The 20373-nt window shown below is 40.2% G+C and overlaps 1 protein-coding gene across 2 annotated transcripts in view; it reads left to right on the forward strand.

The window, feature by feature from the left end:
• ERBB4 (erb-b2 receptor tyrosine kinase 4) overlaps nucleotides 1–20373 on the forward strand; it is a 575852-nt gene that overhangs the window by 439828 nt on the left and 115651 nt on the right. For both annotated transcript variants that reach the window (XM_041411680.1, XM_041411681.1), the window contains exons 17-18: nucleotides 17275–17407; nucleotides 19915–20037. In XM_041411680.1, the coding sequence (XP_041267614.1) occupies nucleotides 17275–17407; nucleotides 19915–20037 (256 nt within the window). The remainder of the gene's footprint in view (nucleotides 1–17274; nucleotides 17408–19914; nucleotides 20038–20373) is intronic.

A 20373-nucleotide genomic window follows, 5' to 3' on the forward strand; every position in this document is an offset into this window, starting at 1 on the left:
ATTAAGATTTTCAATCTGAGTTTTTTTCTTGTCTTTTTCAAAAGGTTTTAAGGTTGCCTTTCCTTCCTAATTGTGTAGATAATGTGAATATACCTATTCCTAGCTTATGAGGGAGAATATTTTTGAACTTGAAAAACAGTGCACTATAAATGCTATCAAATGTTACATTTGTTTATTAAATCAGTATCAGTTCTGACTTCATTCATTAAGCAATGAATAAGCAACAGGAGATGCATTTTTCAGTATTTCAATGTTTTGTTTTAATCTTTCTGATCTGGGATATCCAATTTGAGATACTTCTGTGGGGCCTCATTTTCAGATGGACATATCCAAACATAGCTGCCCCAGTTTTAAAGACCCCAATTTCATCAAATTTACTCAAAACACAAATACAGGAAATGTATAATAATAATAATATATACATATATATAATGTGTTAATATTATTATTGTTATTGTTATTATTGTTATTATTTCCTTAAGAGCCTTGTCAAACTACAGAAATGAGAGGAATTGTTTTACTCTGTTCAATGGTTTTACTCCTGCTCCATTCAGTCTGAAGGGGAAGGCCCTCAAATGTTTCCTGTTTCCTTTGGATCTGATGGATATTTTTTTTGTTTGTTTCAGCCTTGCTGAATTTATTCTAGGAAAACTACTGCACTGTGTTTAAATGTCAGTATGTATTCTTTCACTTTCAAGGCAAAGAAGGAAACTTCATACCTCTATATTAGATTTGTGAAATTGTGCTTTTTTTTATTGTTAAAATTATTCATTCTGTTTGGCTAAAAAATGGGCAAAACTGCACTGGCAAAGTGACACTTTTTGTTACAGTAGGGTAAATCCAAAATGGATGTGTTTAACTTCAGATAGAACCTTCTTCATGTCTCTAACAGCTGTGCACCCTCCTGAAGTTTAAAAATTTTAAATTAATTAATAATCAATCTGACCCTTATCTGTTGACTTGAGTTTTTGCCATTGACGTGAATTATCAGTGAGTAGAAGGGGACAGGTTTTTCTGCTCAAAGTGAGAGCAGGGCTTTAACCCAAACAAGGTATTCCTCATCTTTTCCTATTTCCATTTTCATAGCAGTGTTGCTTTCCTATCCAGTTTTTTAGTTTGCAAATTGTTTATGCCATGATCCATTGACTTGAAGGCTTTTGTGAGAGTCTGGTAGAATAGCAAAGGAATTCTTTCTGTCATGTTTAATCAAGAGGAATCAGATGTGCATCACATGGCTTGTTTTCCAAATGGCTGGTGAAACTTCAGTTTTTCTGCTTATCTTGAGTCCCTTCAAGTTTGTGGGACAACAACCTTACTTTTGGCAATGCATTTCTTTCTGCATAGTTTGGTTTTGGGTTTTTTTTTTTTTTAACGTTTAGGTTTAATAGAGTTCTGTCCAAAAGAACAGCTGCTCATGCAGCTTCCTGTATGGATTATTCCTGTAGGGCTTTTGTTTTGGTTCCACCTTCCATACCAGTCTTTCCTAGAAATTGCCAAAGCAAAGATGGAAAGCAGAGGAAGGCTGGAATTTCCCAGGATGCCCAAAGGAGTTATCTATCCTCCTTTCCTGCCTCTTATTACAATGCCACTCCTCCTTTTGCTACTTTCTGGCAGTTGCATTCAGTGTTTTTTGTGGTTGGAATAGCACACAATAGAACATGCCAGCATGTTCTGGAACAATCAGCAAAAACATGAGTATGTCTGCTCCCTAGACTGGGATAACTGTTGTCTAAAAGGATGATTCAAAAACTGTAAAAAAAATGCTCTGTTGTTCATGAAGAAAACACTCTAGAGATTCAGGAAAGGCTGGTTGCTTTCAAGTTCACCAGAAAAATTTGGCTAAGTGCAGTGATTGGAGTGAGGCTGTGGACAAAGCTTTTACCTAAAGTATGAATTTTAATTGGTTTATCCTTGCTAGGCTTCATTCAAGTTAGTACTAGGAGAGATCATCAAAGGAGGAGTGAAGTTTCTGTTTTCTGATGCATCTGATATTGTATATGTAGAGATGTGATCAGGAGCATGTGTTGGTTGTGATAGGAAAGAATCAGCACCAGCACTGATGTTCCTGGTCTGAGTAAGCTGCTGTCTCTGTTTACGCCCCAAGAAAATTTCATTTACATTTCCCTTTTAACTAACAGAAACTAATTAGCCAGGCCCACTATTGTCAAGAGCTTCAATAGAATGTTGTGTAGATGTTAACTCTAATTACAATGCTGTTGCTAGTTTTATATCCAAAAAGGATGTCCTCTCAACAAATCATCACTTCCTCAACAGCAACAAAAAAAAAAGCTGGTTTTATCTGCTGCTAATGTGTACAAGAGCTAATTAACAGTAAACCTTGTGTAATGCAGGCAAATCCTTTCATAGCGGTTTTGTACCCTGTCACAGTATGACTTCAACAGAATTTCACAGCAGCTCTCAGTAGTCGGTGGGAAAGGGAAACCACCTCTAATAAAATGCTTATGTTCATGGTTTTCATGGTGCTCAGCTCCGTTGCTTGGAGGAAAGCACTCCATATGCTCTCTGCTTTTATAGGATAATTATATTATTCTGCAAGGGCAGAGGATCTCTGTGTAAAATAAGAGGGAAAATAAGATCTGTGAGTACCAGCTAAGCTATGTTACTTGGTTGGTAAAAGATGCTACTCTCAAGAGACTCTTAATATGGAGCTTTCTGAAGCTGTATCAGAACAGAGCAGTTGAAGAAACGGGTTTATTTTTTTAAGAATCCAGACTAGAAAAAAAAACCAGTTTCAGATCCTTCCTCCGTGGGTTGCATAGATCTTCCATGTCATCAAACAGGACAAATTTACAGAATCACAGAATGAGCTAGGTTGGAAAAGACCTTTGAGATTATCAAGTTCAGCCTATGACCTAAGCCATAGCACTGAGTGCCATGTTCAGTCTTATTTTAAACACCCCCAGGGACAGTGAATACACCACCTCCCTGGGCAGCCCATTCATCTTTTCTGTGAAAACTTCCAGTGCCCAAGCTAAACCTCCTCCTGTCCCATTGCTGGTTGCCTGGGAGAAGAGACCAACCCCCACCAGGCTACACTCTCCTTTCAGGTTCATGAAAGAGACTCATAGAGAAATGCCAGTTGTGTGAGTGGCCTTGCCTCTTCTGAACTGGTTCTGAAGCCAGTCCTTTGCTGAGAGTACTTCAATAATTGCCATGGCATTTCCCTGCCTGGAGCTTTAGGAGGAGTACCTTTGGAGTGCCCCTGGGACATCAATGAAAGTCACTGCAGTGATCTTGTGAGCTCCTCCAGTTTTTTACCTCTTCCACATTTTAAGACTGGCCGTCTTGTGAAAGCGTGTAGATGGGTATTCCTTGTTTCCTGTTTTACAGATGGAATCCTAGAATGGTTTGGGATGGAAAGGATATTCCATCTTCCCTGTTGTACAGATAGAATCCTAGAATGGTTTGGGTTGGAAGGAACCTTAAAACTCATCCAGTTCCAGCCCCACTGCCATAAGCCGGGACACCTTCCACCAGACCAGGCTGTTCCAAGCCCTGTCCAACCTGGCCTTGAACTCTTCCAGGGATGGGGCAGCCACAGCTTGTCTGGATGGCCTGTGCCAGGGCCTCCCCATCCTCACAGGGAAGAACTTCTTCCTCATATCTGACCTAAGTTTCCCCTCTTTCAGTCTGAGGTCTGACCACGGTTCAGAAAGATTTGTCTGTGATCAATGAGGGTTTGTGCTTCATCTGCTTTACTCAGCAGGGTTGGCTGGCATGGACTTATGGTATGGAAGGACTTAGGGTATGCTGCTGTAGAGAGACATAAACTGGTAAGGTCGGGACAGTGAAAGAACTGGAAGCAGTTCTCACACAATGCTGTTTAAAATCTGCTCTGTGGCTCCAGTGGTTTGAGTATCCTGTTGAGAGAGCATAGGATTGAATAAGGTCAGAAATCTGATGTTCCTAGAAGTTTGTTGTACAAGGAGTAGAATGTGAGCAATAAACTTGTTCAGGATCTTGATATTGTTAATACTCATTGACCAAGTTTCTCAGCAGCTGTGCTCGTTTTTGATAAGAAAATTCTTTGTTTGGAAAATTGACTAAATTGTCTTTACTGAAACTATGAGCAGAAAAAATGATGAGTGGTGAAGGCCAAATAGATCACTGCTGGAAAAAAAGAAGCAATAGGAAATGCTAATTAAATGGTTTATTAGAATAGAAAACAACACACAGTGCCATTGCAGAGGTGATTGCTTTGGTTTCTCATCACCCTTGTATTGTGGGTCTGTATTGATTTGGCTACACAAATAATATACTATGCAGAAAAAAAATTTTGCCATGGAGAAGTGACCTTATTATAAAGCAACAGTATATATCTCACCACTCTCCAATGGGTTTCTCTCATGGCTGGAAATAAGGATTTAATTTAGATTTAATTTTGTTATAAATTAATTATCTGTTATTAAATATACATTTGTAGGGCTTTAGAAATATGGAAGATGTAGGGTTGTTTAAATCTCAGTGAATGGTTCCTTAATAATTCATGAATATTTAATACATAATAAATCAGAACTAAAGCTTGTGGTCTTACTTCCGATCTACCTGTGCAATGTAGGATTGGTTACTCTTTCTTAGTTAGAAAAATTTACATGACAAATGTATTAGAGCTGAGAGCCCAGCCCAGACTTAATTCTCTGCAAGTTGGCTTACTCCTTGTGGCCTTACTCAGGTGTGAAGGAGCTGCAATTCCTGCATGAAGCAGGAGTCTCTTGGCTGGGGTTGTTTAGAGCATTTTGCTTTTCATTGCCTGTTTAACACCAGTTTTGTGGAATGATGGAGCATAGAACATGTAATGCAGATGAGAATTTGAACATGGACATTTTCTTTTTTTTATTGTTTTACACACTAAAATGTATGTTTACTTCTCAGTTAAATTGCAACAGCTTTCCCAGCATTGGATCAAAACTAGCAGATAACTTGTTAATGATGGTAGTATAGTTGTCAGTCCTTTTCATTTGCTTTTGTAGGAATGGAAATACCAGTATTCAATTTGATTCTTAACTAGTGTGTAGCAAACACAATGGCAAATGAGTTAAAGTGATTAAACAAGCTGTAGGTTTCAAGGAATTAACAAAGTCCTTACTTTGGTGCTATGTGTGGGAAGTTGTACCTCAGCATTTACCAAAGGTGGAAGCATTACCACAGATACCAGCAATCATTCAGGAAGAGAGCATTAGGAAATGAAGCCATCAGACCAAATTACTTAATCTTACTATAATTTTTTCCATGCTGTAAAGTAACGTAACAGGCTGGGAAAATGTCATGTAAATTATCTGTACCTTTGGGTAGTAGTTTCAAAAAACTAAATTCAATTTCTAATGGGAAATGGGGGCTAATACTAAACTCATTCCCCATGCCTTGCCCTCTTTGTTAGTTCAGCTTCCTTTGCATCTCCTTTCTGTAAAGTAGAGGTATTTTTCCTATTTTCTCCTTGGTTACAGTGGTAGTGGATAGAGTTGAACAAGAATGTAGACCCTGTAACTTCAGAGAGACTGACTGTTTTCCCAGGAATGTGTGTTAGAGAGGCATTAGAGAAGAGCCATTGGAAATAATACCTTGTGTCTTGAAATGAAGTTTAGGAACTCAAACAGTTAAAGCTTATTTTGTCTGCAAGTAAAGGTGAATTCTCCTCTAGAAGTACACAGGTAGGAAGGCAAAGTTTGGTTAAGGATGGCACTAAGTTTAGCAGACTGAAAAGGAGAGTCGGGTATCTGTGAGGTATAAAGTGGGTGAAATCTGAGACACATTCAGAGCAGCAAAATGCCAGTGCATTTCTAATGAAAGTTATTAATCCCTGGAACAATTTTCTGTTGTAATGTTCTTTTCTTCAGCAATAGACTTGTGAAATCAAGACTGGGAATTTTTTCCTCCAAGCAAGATGAGTTTGTGCCGAGCTTGGAGGCAGAGGGCTGTGTGGCTCCTCCTGCCATGGGACAGGACACTTCAATATCTGTGACAATAATTTCCAGCTGTGATCAGCTCTTGGCTCATGGTCTAAGCTAGAATGTCCTTTGACTTTTGAGTCAGAGTACTGAGTTGGACAGAGACAAGCAAATCCAGCTGCTGAATCCTGGGCTTTGGCTCCTGTCAGCTGTGGGTGACACAAAGTTCCACATGACTTTACACAATATTTCTGTTCTGTTCACATGTGCTTGCTCGTTAGAAGTTAGGTCAGGTAAAATTCTGAGTTTTCAGACTGTCCTTTGCTAGGAGAGATGAGAAACTCATTCAGATCTTATCTGTACTTTTGTCAAAAAGCTTCATGCTTTTTATTCCCCAATCTGATGTAAATTTTTAATGACACCATTTTCACTTGCTAGTGAACAAGATCTTTTGCAGACTGTTGGCTGTTTCATCAATAGGAGATAATGTTGAAAATCATTTCTGTAGTTATCTCAGATTGAACAAATGATAAAACAGGCAAGGAAAGTTTATGGGATAATGTGAAGAGCAGGTGCTGACTAGTTCTGATTGAGCTTATCTTTGGCAGAGGGTTGTGAGTATTTGCCTGTTGTGGTACATTCTTCAGCAGAGCTGGTAGTTTCTCATACTAGAGAGTTGTGGCATTTATGCAGAAATCTGAGAACAAATACAACTTCATCCTCAGGACAAGGGCCAAGCTTTGGTTAAACATGGTCCAGTCATGATGTAATCCCTGATTTGTCAATGATACAAAGTTTTTCTAGTAATGACTAAAGGAAAACTCTCTGAAATGCAATCAACCTTTTAAATGAAAAGTTTGCACTTTTTCCTCGTACAATTTGTCTTGGACTCCCAGTACTCTGACTGTAACATAGTGTGTCCTTTGGAAACACAAGATTTCAAAGCAGTACACCAGTGTTGGGCACCTCTTAAAATGCTCACTTGGATTTTTGTTGCATGTTCTTATTGCATTCACTGTTACATTTTAACTCATAGTTCTCTGCTTGTAAATGCAATGATGTCTAGATGTGTCACTGAAATTAGGTAGTACAGATATGTCTTAGAAGGCACAGAAGCTGTAAAGCACCATAACATGGGTGAAAAGAAGTGGTGACAGCAGAAAAGTAGAAGGAAGCAAAAGGATGGAAGATGTAGTTTTATTAGTTGCCATTTCTTTTGCTCAAGTTAATCCTGCAAGGTTAGAATTTGTAGGCCTGGTGTCAGTGTAGGTCTGGAGGCTGAAGAGGAGGCAAGACACTGCAGTCCCTGCTTTTGATAATAATGTATGTTCATCTGCAAATTGGTCAGAAAAGAATGTTGGGAACATGGACCAGGGTATGCAGATCCTGTAGGCTGGTTGGTCAGAAGCAAAGAAACTGCAGTGATGTGGTAGACTGGAGGGAAGATGTGTAATTCCAGAATTACACAGGTAATTCAGCAGTATGGCAGTGGCTGAACCCATCTCCTCCAAGTTCCCAGCAGGCTTGAATCAGCCATGGGGATATTTTCAGTTCATGTCAGTGGTGTCTGTATCCATGGGCATTACTCTGCTTGAGTGAATAGCCTTCCTTAAAAAATATGTGCAAATTTCAGAAGTAAATCACATCTTTCCCTGCCCCTAATGGACCGATGAAGGGAAAAAATGAAAAGGTAAAAAGTATTCCTGCATTAAAATGGAGTACTAGCTGTTAATATGCATAGTCTCAATCACAGCAGGGATAATAGACAAAGAACAGATTGAAGAGATAATATCCTTGCTTTAACACTGTCCCATCTCCCATAGATATGCTTTTCCCTCCCTCGTGGCAGTGATGTCCTCTGCATGTGAATAACTTGGATGCAGGTGAAGTTTAGCTCTGGGTGTATTCTCTCTGCTTCCAGTTCCTGGATCAACCAGTGGATCAGGGCTGCATATTCTGAAGTTGGGGATGTTTGAGTCAACTCTTAACCAATGGATTTTTAAAATAGGGGAGCAGTTCCCAGGTAACTTCCAATGAGAAGAAGGGTATCACTAAGAAAGCAAGCCAAAACCTATAGCTGTATCAGTATGGTTGGATATCCTCTCTTAAGATTTGATCAGCCTTTTTGTGCTGCTGATTACTTAAATACTTCAAATACACATATTTTTGAAGTGGAATGAGAAGCAATCCCTCTCTCCCTCATGACAGAGGTAGGGGGGAAAAAGGTATTGAAGCCTTCTCTCTCCTTGTTTGGTTTGGTGGTGGGGGTTTTTTTTTGTTTGTTTGGGGCATTTTGGGGGGGGGTTTTGTGGTTTTTTTTTTGTTTTTGTTTTTTGTGGTTTTTTTTTTTTTTTTTTTTTGGGTTTTTTTTTTTTGTTTTTGTTTTTTTTTTTTTGGGTTTTTTTTGGGTTTTTTTTTTTTGTTTTTGTTTTTTGGGGTTTTTTTTTTTTTTTTTTTTTAATTTTCTTGACCTCTAATGAGCTTCAGATTCAGTGAGACCTAAAAGGCACAAAAAACTCAGCAGGATCCACTACCTGCTGGTACTTAGGTTTGGGGATTTTTTGGAATAGGGAAAGGAAGGGGGTTGTGACTGATAAAAGAAGAAGAAGAGATTTTTAAGCTGGTTCACTGTTTCCCCAGATGCTTGGCCTGTTCCATTCTGGAATTTTAGCAACTGTCAGATGACAAGTTTCTTTAACATTCAGAAGCTGCATAGATAACGCAGTAAATTCTGGAATGTTCTATCATACAAATATTTGAGAGAAGGAAGAGCTATTTTACTAAATTATCATTTTCCTCCATGTGGGCTGTACTGTACTATAAAACAATCCTAATAAAGAGCAGTTGGAGAGCCATAGTTGCTCTTAGCAGTACCCTGACCATGGCCACGAGCTGCTTTCCTAACCCAGTCCCGTCTGTCACTGTGGAGATGGTGGGAGGCTGCTGTGTACACAAACACAGCCCCATGGTCAGCAGAGCTGAGAGCAGCACAATGCTCACAAAGGAGCCAAGGTTTCCCTTGCCTCCTTTACAGCCCCTAGAGTGGATGGGATTCCTTTGGCTGGCTGTACATAAGGAGGAGAGCAGTGACAGCAGGTGAGTTTGGGGCTTCTGTGCTCAACTTTTCTTCTTAGAATGGCCTTTGGGGAAATGCTGGCAGTGGATGATGACGAGAATTAAGAGGAGTTGCAAGATACTCCAGAGTTTCTCTCTGCTTCATTTGGTAACATAACAATGACTGGGAGATGACTGTTAAGTTATTAAATAAAAGAACTTTTGGACATAGTATCTTATAAGAGGTGATCGTGTATAAACCTGTGTCAGGAACAGGATATCAGTTTTATATGAGCTTTCTCCCCAGTAAGCAAATGGGGTTTTCTAATCATTAATATAATTTGTGTAGGATGTTTAGACAGTCTGCTATTCCAGTAAAATAATAGTGATAAATCCAAAAGTAGCATCAGGCATACTCAAAGAAATTCCTTATACCTTGCTCTTTATCTGCCTTCAATTTCCCTCTATATTTATGAGCAGTGGCTGCATTTCTTCCCTGCTATGCTCCACAAAAATAAATTCTTCATATTTAGAACTCAAGTGATGAGTAGCTAAAATCTGTGTTGAAGCTAACAGCATCACGGCCATTGCTGGTGTTCTAATAAATGTCTCAAATGCTCTATTTATATAAACATGCCAGTGCAGAGTGAAGTGTGACTGTTTTGATTTAGGCTTTGAAGAAAAGATTTTTAACTCTGGGTGTGCATGAATGTACATAATACATGAAAGATATGGATGCATATTTCCAAACACATCCTGCTACAAATCTCCATGCACTCTCATCTCAAACATAGGTCCAAAAGATGCTTTAATGCCACCACTTGTTAAAAAACCTCAGCTGAAACCTGCATGAGCTCTTATTACAGAACAAATTATTGGATATGACAAGAATCTTGAAGATGAGGAACACAGTGTGATAGTTCTGTTCTTATCTGTTTATCATGTCCCATTTTGTTATCATAGAATCAGAGAATGGTTTGGGTTGGAAGTGACCTAAAAGATCACCTTGTTCCTCCCCTGCCATGGACAGGGACACCTTCCACCATCCCAGGTTGCTCCAAGCCCAGTCCAACCTGGCCTTGGGCACTTCCAGGGATGGGGCAGCCACAGCTTCTCTGGGCAACCTGTGCCAGGGCCTCAGCACCCTCAGAGGGAAAAATTTCTCCCCAATATATGATCTAAATTCCCTTCTTTCAGTTTTGATGTTTGGTTTTTCTCTTCTGCCAGTGTCCACTGCTGAACCTTAGTCTGACTGTTCCCTTCTGTGCAGGGGCTTGTTCCCCTTGGAGAGGTAATGGGCAGAGGTTGGGGCTCTCTTCAATGTACAGAATTTTTTTCATAGAGGAGAATCATAAAGTCATAAAGGCTTCAGAGGAAGAAATCTTGTTCAGAATGTTAGACTTGGTCCCCAAGTATAGTCTTTGGAGGCTCTCTTTTTTTTGTGAAAAAATCCTGGAGCTTGAGAAAGCAAATGCTTGCTGTCCCAAATGACTCAAAAATGGAACAGGATGCAGTCCAGTGTTCTCAACCACTTAAAACATCTGCTCTGTACTCCTTAAATCTTCTGAATGACTACTTTCAGGAAAGCCTGGCATTCCAAAAAAGCAGGCAGGTATAAAAAGAGAGATAAATGCATATTCTGATGAAAGATGTTGATTTGGAAAATAAAGTAAAAATTAAGGACATGAAGTAAAGAAATGTTCTTGCAGCTCTTTAGAGGTAGACAATCCACCTGTGCAGTCTACAGGCACAATGACGTGTGGGTTTGGATATTTATTCTGTTGAATAGCTCAATTTCAGCAAACACTTAACTGAACTTGAGTAAATTACAAGCACTTTCCACTAGTGGAATTAAAAAAGTGTTTAAAAAAAATAACAAAAGAAAGAGCACAATATTCAAACAGTTTTTCTCCTGATAGTTATTTAAAAGAATACTGAACTTTCCTTCTTGTTCTCTATTCTTTGTATTTGTAAAAACCTATTGCAGAGCAGAATGTTCCAGTTTTGAGCTTGTCTTGGTTTGAAAAGACAGGTGTCTGCTAAGGAAGGCAGGAGCCTCCCCTGAAATGGAAAATGTAAAGCCCCTCTGCATTATTACAGTTTTGAAATTAAGGGGCTCTCAGGCAAAGATTTTCGGAGTAGGAATAACAGTTCTTTAATAGGAAAATTAAAAATACAAATGTGATAGAAGGATAAAACCACTGAGTCAGAATACAACCTGACCCCCTGTGTGTCAGGGTGGTGGCAGCAGTCCCATTCCATGGTGGCTCAGCCCTCCTGCAGTGCCAGCTGTGGTTCTGCTGGAGTAGAGATCCTGGACAAGGGTGGAGTTTTCCTCTGAAGCTCCAGGGGGGCTGTAGATGAGCCTGGTCTTCCTCTGGGAATGCAGTGGAGAAAAAAGCTGCTCCTGTGGGAAGGCAGTGGGAAAAGGCTACTGTGGTGTTCCCAGTGCCAGATTCTATCCAGGTAGGAATGCTTGGCTCCTCCCCCTGGGCAGAGCATCTCCCAGTGGGATGATGGAATTTGATCAGCCATGCAGGGACACTCAGTGGCCATGAACAGAAGAGATCTCCTGGAAGGAGGATTGGTTGTGGGAGAGATAAAGAAAACTGCCCAGTGAACAGAAGAGAACTGCCCCAGCTCTAACAGATGGTGATAGAATATGCAGCCCCACACACCTCTTACAACCTAAGAGAGAGCTATGGTGTGTATTGTCCATGTGAGCCAGCTCCCACTGGATGTTTTGGTACCCACAGATTTGATCTGGGCTCAGATTTCATGTCTTTCTCCAGCAATTTAACAGTCCCTGCCATGTGTGGTGCTGCTCCGTGGTGCTTCTGGATATGAATGTGAATGAACCACAAACAGTGCCACCAAACAGGCCATGTTTCTATTGGAGAAAAGTCTGGTTTTTGGGTGAATAATTTCATGTGCACAGACGTGATGAGCCAGCTGACTGCCACTGGTTGCAGAGAAGCAGGCTGAGTTGATTGCTTCTAAGAGGAATTCTTTATGCAGGGAGAAACTCCTGGAGCTAATGCTGATAGTTTTGGTTTCAGAGCAGTCCATCCGTGGTCATTACAGCTCTAGTTTCCTTTATTAATGCAAAATATTATTGTTTGCAAAGAAAATGGGAAATATGACAAATTTATAAAGCAGATTGCTCTTTTACTTGCTGAACTGGCTTCACCTGTGAGTTCAGTCTAGTTGATTTAACTGGCTTTATGTCACGGATAAATCAATCTACATTATGTGGGGTCTGACTTGGCATATTTTAAAAAGAATGCTAATATGTTTATTTAAAGCACAAGCCTCAAAACAGAGTCACTGTGCAAGCTCTTAACAATAGCATTCCTTTATTAAGTTGAGGCAGAGAAGAAAAATCTCAGCCTAAAAATAACAGGGGTGCAAGAGATTTTATTGGGACTTTTCAGTTTTAGAGGAGGCCCATAAAAAGCCTCGGTATTGATGTTGTAATCCCAGAGATTTCAGTAGTTATTCCTAGTCAGATGTATTAACAGGGAGTTAATACTGAGAGTTCTTAGTCATTTATAGTGGAAAATGTAACAGAGTGGTAGTTCTAAATTATGCCATTCAGATTTAAAACCAGTTTTAAAGAAATCCATTGTGCACTGTGTGTAGTAATAAAAATGCCACAGATTTTGAATCAATGCATACTAATGTGTGGAATGTTAGGCTGTAATAATTTTCAAAGCTATACTTAATATTTTTTTCTTTATCCTCATTTACTTTGCTGAGTGAAATGGGGATGCCTACATTCTTAAAAAAGAGGTGTGAGTAGAACATACCTTTACAGGCATTGATGCAAGAACCAGTGTGAGTAACAAAAAAAACAGTTTTGTCAACAGGTACATGTTTGTCCACATGAGCCTTGACAAAGAGAAAGCTGTGTCTGCTCTTTAGTGATGTTTAACTGCTGACTGTGACTGTACACAGACTACAACCCTCAGGTCATTTTGCATATTGAAAAGTTGCGGCTAGTTGACAGTTTACCCATCTCTGGATTAAATGTGGAATTAGTAGTAATTGTGTGAGGTCAGCTGTGAGTTAAAATTTGTGTTTACTTCTGATAAAAACTCCCAATCTGCAATAAATAGGGCCATTTATCAGTATTCAAACACCCTCCGATTAGGAGGGGAGAGGAAGAAGAGTGCCTTGTTCTTGAAAGAGAGTATAAAGCAAGTCATTCTTGGTGAGAATAACATCAGATGAATCCTTGCCACCGCTGGGGTGAACACCAGGCACTCTGGACCTTGTGGCTGTGGAACTCAGCTGTGGAACTCAGCACAGAGAGAGGCTGGTGAAACATCCACAAATTTGTTTCCCAGCCCAGTTGTTTATCTTGTATGTTTTAAATACTAAGATTATCTCTACAGGATTAGTAGAATCCATCAGATCTCAGAAAGGGCAGCTTCAAAGTTGGCTGAACCCCCACTGATGGAAGGGGTGAGGAATGCAGAGTGTGGGAAGCATCCATTAGGAGAAAATAATGCCTCGGTAACAAGGATTTGTGAGAAGGAACCGCTTAGCAAACACTCAAGGTTGTAAGGAATCCTGCTTGGATATACAGATAAAAATTCCAAGCCAGAGAAAGTTGATACAGGAACTTGGAGCCTTCTAACAGCTTGGCTTCAAAGCTCAGTTTCTTTACATCTCAGACCAGGTGGGTCAATGCCAAGGATGGAGAAGCAGGTGGTGTTTGTCAGCTTTATTCCATGGGCCACAACTCGATCTCCACTCCCCTTTCTGCTGCTCTCTTTAGTCCAAGAGTGTGAGACCAACCCTGTACTCATCTAAACAGTAATTAGGCTTTAATACCTGGTCTCAGGGCACTGTGGGAATTGCAGCTGTTCTGATCTTTTGGAGTGGATGGAATGGTGTGAGCCCTGCTGCTGAGCATCCTTGTCCATCTTAGAATGCTAACTTTGAACTCAGTGTCAGTTTTAGTGTGTGGAATGTTTCTAAATGTGAAAATACAGTACCCTTTAAAAAAGAAATACATATATATTATTCATTTCTCCTGAGGGAATACTGGAATCTTTCTTTCAACTTTTAGCCACAGATACACAGTTTCTAGTTTAAGAGGCAGGATTTTTGTGTTATGGGTTTTTTTCCTCCCACAGCCTCCCAGCTGATGCCTTTCTCACTTATTAATTGGGTATTCTGTCCTCAGTTGAGGGAGGGATGTGGGATAGCAAATTAATTATATGGGGTTGAACTATGATTCAGGGCCATGTTTCTTGGACTGCTAAGCCTGTTTTGATGAGCATGAAAATCCAGAAACACCTAGCAGAGATTGTTTCCATCCTCTGGAGTAGATTTCCAGTGTGTAAAGGAGAGCAGTGGCTGTATCAGGAGTTTCCTCTTGGTGGGTTAGTGGTGGAGCTGTAAGAAATGCGAGCCAGGACTGACTTTTGGCTGTCCATTAATTATGCTGGACAGGCAGGACTGACATGGAACTTTGCTTTTTCTGAGCCTTTTCAGTCCTTCATGCTTTTAAAAGTTACTTTAACACGATGGGGGCTTTTGATAGTGCATTTTTTTGTCTTTTCATCAGCATTGCTCATGGAATTAGTTTTAAGTGGGTAGTAGTCTGAGGGGGGCAAATGTCAGGAATTGCAGTCATGGAGGTGGCTGTGGGACAGTAATGTAACAAAAGTAAGTGGATTAAGCCTTTAATGCCACTGGAGAAAAGAAGATTTGTGTGTCCAGCTGCCTGTGAAGCCAGACAGTTTGTTAGGTGCATATGCAAAAAAGGATTGGATTAAAAAAAAAACAAAATGGGAGAAGGTTTTGTGACTTCAGTAGCAGCTCTGGTCAGTGCCACCTTGCAGGGATCTGTGTTGAACAACCCCAGCAATGGCCCAGCAGAAAGGTAAACAGCTTAATGGAATTCATCAGGGTATTAAAGGTAAGGCTCTGCAAGCATGAAAATAAGCAGAGAACTGAGGCAGGAGAACTGATATTAGCAGAGCAGAGAGAAAAAGACAAAAGTCAATTCAACAAACACGCGTGAAAATAACGCCAGTGATGGGGTGGCACCCTGAAAATTTAGGAAATAATCCATGTGTGGTTGAAAGGAATGTGAAGTGATAACAGGGTGCTGTGGCTGCAGAGACTTGGCATCTGGTCCTGGAGCAAATGAACCTGAGTTGTTGACTTTGGGGCTTAGCTCAGCAGCAGAGAGGAGAAGCTGCTGGGTATGTGACCACATCCAAGGTTAGGATGCTTGTGACTTACAGGATTTGATGCAAGGGTAGTGGATTTGGGAGTCAAGGCAATTGATCAATCTTTGAGTGGAAAATACAATTTTTTCTGTATTTCACTGATTTGTTTAGCATTTAAATATATTAGTTTATTGCACATTGTACTATCCCTTTCACGCTTCTTTTTTAAGGTTGCTTGAGAATATGTTTAGGTGGTACCTCCTGAAAATTCAAGTATAATATAGCATATCTCACATTAGCAACTAAAATGCTTATTTGGTGAAGTCATTGAAAATTATTTCCTTTATTTCAATTACCTACTAAAAATGAGGACATTCTTTCCAAGTCAGTGAGAGTTCACATGATGAATCATAAAGATCCATTTTGAACCCCTCTTGTACTCTATAATAATAGAAGAGCTACAAACTTCATTTTATTTTCTTCATTACTTATTATGTCCCCTATAGAACCATTTCTGTATTATAGTCTCTCATGTAAATATTATTTGGACTACTTTTAAAGCACACAGTACTATAAAACTCCAATTACTTACTTTGACAACTGTTATGCTAGTTATTAATATGCACTTTAAAGCTGAGTTCTCCTTCCTGTTTAATCACTCTGTTGTTTGGTGCTGTTTGTTAAAAATTATATGACTGCTCATACAGCATAAAAATGAATTTTAAAAATTCCTCTGCTCAAGAGCATTAGGCAGTACAAGCTCCATAGGAGGCTTTTGGTGGCCAGTGTTTTTCATAATTGCCTGTTAAAGAGTTTCTTGCAATGTAGAAAGACATGTAAACCAAGAGGAGCATTGTTTGGGGTGGATATGCCAGATTCTTTAAGCTCTGCACTCAAAATCACAGAGTAACCACTGGGCTTAGAAAGGGCAATGTGTTTTGAGGAGGAGGAGGTGGTACTGGACTCATGTTCCCCAAAGACCATAACCCATTTCCCAGCCAGACAACATGCCCCTTCCTTTATTTGCAAGCTTAGAGTCCATCATAAAGTCTGTGAAGTGCAATAGGCCTTTGTGTTAATGTGTTTACCCTGGGAAAATGTGGATATAAATAAATTTAAATACTGGATGTGGGAGTATGAGGCTTTCTCAGTAGTAATGTAGACACACCTTCATGCACCATACCAGGTGAGATGGCACTGCTTCAGGAAAGGTTGTAAAAAGAAGAATAAAAAGAATAAAATTGTTTTATACAACAATTTAGTATTTCTGAGGGAGACTCTAAAATTTTCCATAGCTGTGTGGTACATTTTTATTAATAGGCTGTAATGTACCTTTCATCATCATTCAGATGTAACTGAGGGAGGCTTTTAGAGCACAGCAGTGACATTTCCACAATCTTGACAACAGTTAATCTATGTCCTGGGCTTACCAGGCAATGGTTTTAGCACCACTGTACTCTGCAGTTTCATGCTGTGGTTTTACCCATCTTTTCAGCAACTCTCCAGTCACTGTTGGATGGATGTTAAATGCTCTGAGTATGTTCATGTTGCTAAGTTGTTGGTGTGCTGTGAAAATGCCCAATTTAAGGTACTGCTATGAGTTTTTCTCTGGAGGGAGCCTGATTTCTCCATTGCCTGTGTAGGTGATCTCCACATCTTGCCTGCAAAGTTCCCTCTCACTTCCTCCATGCTCAGGAAGGCATATTGTGTTTCTAGTCTGGGCATTTTTCATGGGCTTGTTTTCCCCTGAATACCGGAGTCCATGAGTTGATGAGGGTGGAGCCAAAGTCAGCACGGGCAGATCTTTTGCAGGAGCCTGCAGATACCTGTGTCCTCATTTTGCCATTGCAGATTTGCATTTGCCATCCAAGTGCATGTTGTATTTCCTTGTCCACACGACTCCTCACATGTGCATGGGGGTTTGTAAACTAAAATGGAATTGGCGTAACGATGAAAAACAAGCAAATTCCTACTGCGTGTCAATGTGTTTGCCCCAACTTCCCATCTGGGCTGGAATTCATGAGGCGGTTAATGAGCTTTCCATGTGACTGTGTTTGATGTACCCAAGCATTCTTTGGTCTCTCACCCCTAGCTGTGGAAGTAAAGTCTCTGATTCTGATTGCCAGAACCCCCCTGATTGCTGCTGGAGTTATTGGTGGCCTCTTCATCATCGTCATCATGGGCCTGACGTTCGCCGTGTACGTTCGGCGCAAAAGCATCAAGAAGAAGAGAGCGCTGCGAAGGTTCCTGGAGACTGAGGTGAGCCACGGCTGCTCCTCACTCAGGCTGTCTGGGGAGGCATGCAGGGCTGCTCTGCCTTTATATTAGAGATGTTCAGGTCTTCCCTTACCTGTTCTTTTCACCAGTTCAAGGTGCTGATTTTATGTGTAAGTACAGATTCATGGCTTCTAAAGAGCAGGGAAAGTGTCCCACCAGATTTCTCAGCTCCCATCCTGCTCTCCACTGAACTTCTATCCCAGTTCATCAGTACATTTAGCAGCTCTCATTCTGAAATATTACAGGGTTTCATTCTGGCCATATTTAGGTTGACTTTTAAGGCTAACATAAGTTCTTTCCACAAGCTCTGGTACAAGCTTCATGCTTAAAGGCAGATGTTGTAACTTACTGTTGTTCCCAGTGCCTACAATACCTTTGTAGTGCAGATTTTGTCAAAGCCTGTAATAATGATCAGTAATAATAATGTATTTTATTAAGCCAAGATACTTCACAGAGCTTAACCAGTGGAAGTTCACAGTTCTACTGGCAATGGCATGTAGCAGAGCTATAGCAGAGTGCTGTGATGGCTCCATCCTGCTCTCTGAAGTGTCACTAGTGAAGGGGGCAATCCAGGATGTATATTTAAATATAACATTAAATGTACATCTATCAGCTACTGCAGTCGTGATTACTGCAATCTCCTCAGTCCAATATTTGAGACACTTTGCAAATTATGGTATTTTTAAATTAGGATGCCCCTTTGTGAGATAATAAAGCTTGGAAATGTTGTTAGCTAGTGACTCTTTGATTGATAAGGCATTATTAACAGTGCTGTTTTCTTTTCTGTTCCAAGGGTTCTGCTCCCACTCAGCTGCACTGTAGAGCCTGGGAGTAAATGATTTATGCATCCCCAGTCTGTTTGTGCAAGTGTCTTCGTGTTTGGCTAGAATTTGTGTTTCTTGCTAAGCACTGTTCAGCTGTATAGAAAGTTTAACAATACTCAGTGCCTTTAGATGAATAAATTTTGCCACTGTATCAGCCCATACTTAGGCATAAATTATTTTAAGCAGGTGGCTCTCCTTGCATTGGCTTTGAAGTCCAGATTTCAATTTTTCATTTGGTCAGATAAAAGCTGTGGCTGGCAATAGTCCTGAGGGACCAGGGCCTCCTACTGAACATGTGGGGAAGCTGCTGTCTTGGCTGAGAAACTGAAGATTAAATCAGGAGCATCCTGAAATAAACACACAAGCAATTAGCTTTAGTTGAAGTCTCTCTAGCTGGAGGCTGTAACAGGACTTACTCTTTCTGTAGATCATTCTCCATCAAACCCTACAAGCCTGGTTTTAGAACCCCACAACACATCCCCACCTCTCCCTGCCATTCCTGTGTTGGTGGACTGTGGCACAGAGCCTCTTTTAATCCTTCACAAACTGAAATTACAGAAGTGTGCTGCCAGTATGCCTAATTTTCTTTTACAGCAAACCTTTCTTTCAGGCTATAAATACTGAACATCTAAAGTGGAAAGAGAAATCACTCAACTTGATGCTGTTTGGTTTTGTTATGTTTTCTTACCTGTTAATTGCCAGGTAGTGGTATTTTTACCTGAACAAAACTAATTAGTTTGGTCAACTAATTAAGTAGTTCATAGTGCCCAAAGAGCTATAAGAAGTAGTTCTGAAACTGCAGAGCATGGTGCATTTAACCTTGTAAACAGGCAGCTTTGAAGTGCTGCATTGTTTTCAAAACAATTTGAGTAGGAGGAGCTCTGAATTATTTTCTTCATCCTGTAAAGGAACAAAATGTTTTTCATGTGTTACATTGAGTATTGTGCTCTACGTGTATTTTTAATTTATTTTTAAAGAAGGATTGTTTTTCTGGCAGAGATGGTATGAGACCTAAGAGCATTTTTAACTGAATGTGCCATTGTGTCTCATTTACAAAGTTTATTGGGACATCTTGAGCAAATTGTTTAATTGCAGTAAATTAGTGGCTGCTATAAATTAGTTGTCTGCTCTAAGGTGTTTTCTCCCTAAAGCTGTCTTCCTGTGTGGTAAAACAGAAGTTCAGAAAAATTGTCCCTTCTTCAAAACAGAATAAGAATGTGATGAGCCGTTTAGTCCAGGCCATTAAAAAGAAATATGGCCAACTTAAAAGACACTAAAATGGGCAAAAATAGGATGTGGTACACTGATAATAAATGCTATATTTCTGTCATGTAGAAAATATTTATACTGCCTCCATTATCAGAAGTCCTTGGATGTGTTACTCTGACACCAATTCAATTTCCAGTTCATAATTCCATCGTGCAGTTTCTGGTGGAAATTACTGCATTTGAGTGAGAACTTGCTTTATCAGGTCTCTTGGTTTCATGGCGTTGCCTGTTTGCTTTTGAAGATGAAAAATCCCTCCTAGAAGTTGGCAGGGCAGGGGTCAATAGAACTCCACCACTGTCTTGTTCCAGTATTTCCTTGGGTTGGTTGCCCTCACTACAAACTTCTGACAGGTCTCTGTGTTCAGCAGCGTTTGGGACTGTTGGGTTTTCCTTGCAGCTGGTGGAACCCTTGACCCCGAGCGGCACGGCGCCCAACCAAGCCCAGCTCCGCATCCTGAAGGAGACAGAGCTGAAGAGAGTCAAGGTCCTGGGCTCTGGTGCCTTTGGAACAGTGTACAAGGTGAGAGCCCTCCCCACACAGCCCTGAGTGCCCTCTTTTACCTCTGGAGCAGGCAACTTCTGCATTGCAGCAGAGCAGCCTCTCCCAGGGGTGGTTCCTGAGCCCTGGCAGAGAAGGGAGGCTGGAATTGTGTGCAAGGAACTCATCTATAGTATTTGCTGGGAAATGTCCTGATGAAAGAAGGAATGATGAATCTTACTCTATGTTCTCAGAAGGCTAATTTATTACTTTATAATACTGTATTATGTAAAGAATACTAAACTATACTAAAGAATAGGATACTTAAAGAAAGGATACTTACTCAATGCTAAAAAGATAATAATGAAAACTCGTGAC

This window comes from Onychostruthus taczanowskii, unplaced genomic scaffold (genome assembly GCF_017590055.1).
Source record: "Onychostruthus taczanowskii isolate IOZ18803 unplaced genomic scaffold, ASM1759005v1 scaffold37, whole genome shotgun sequence".
Classification (NCBI taxonomy): Eukaryota; Metazoa; Chordata; class Aves; order Passeriformes; family Passeridae; genus Onychostruthus; species Onychostruthus taczanowskii.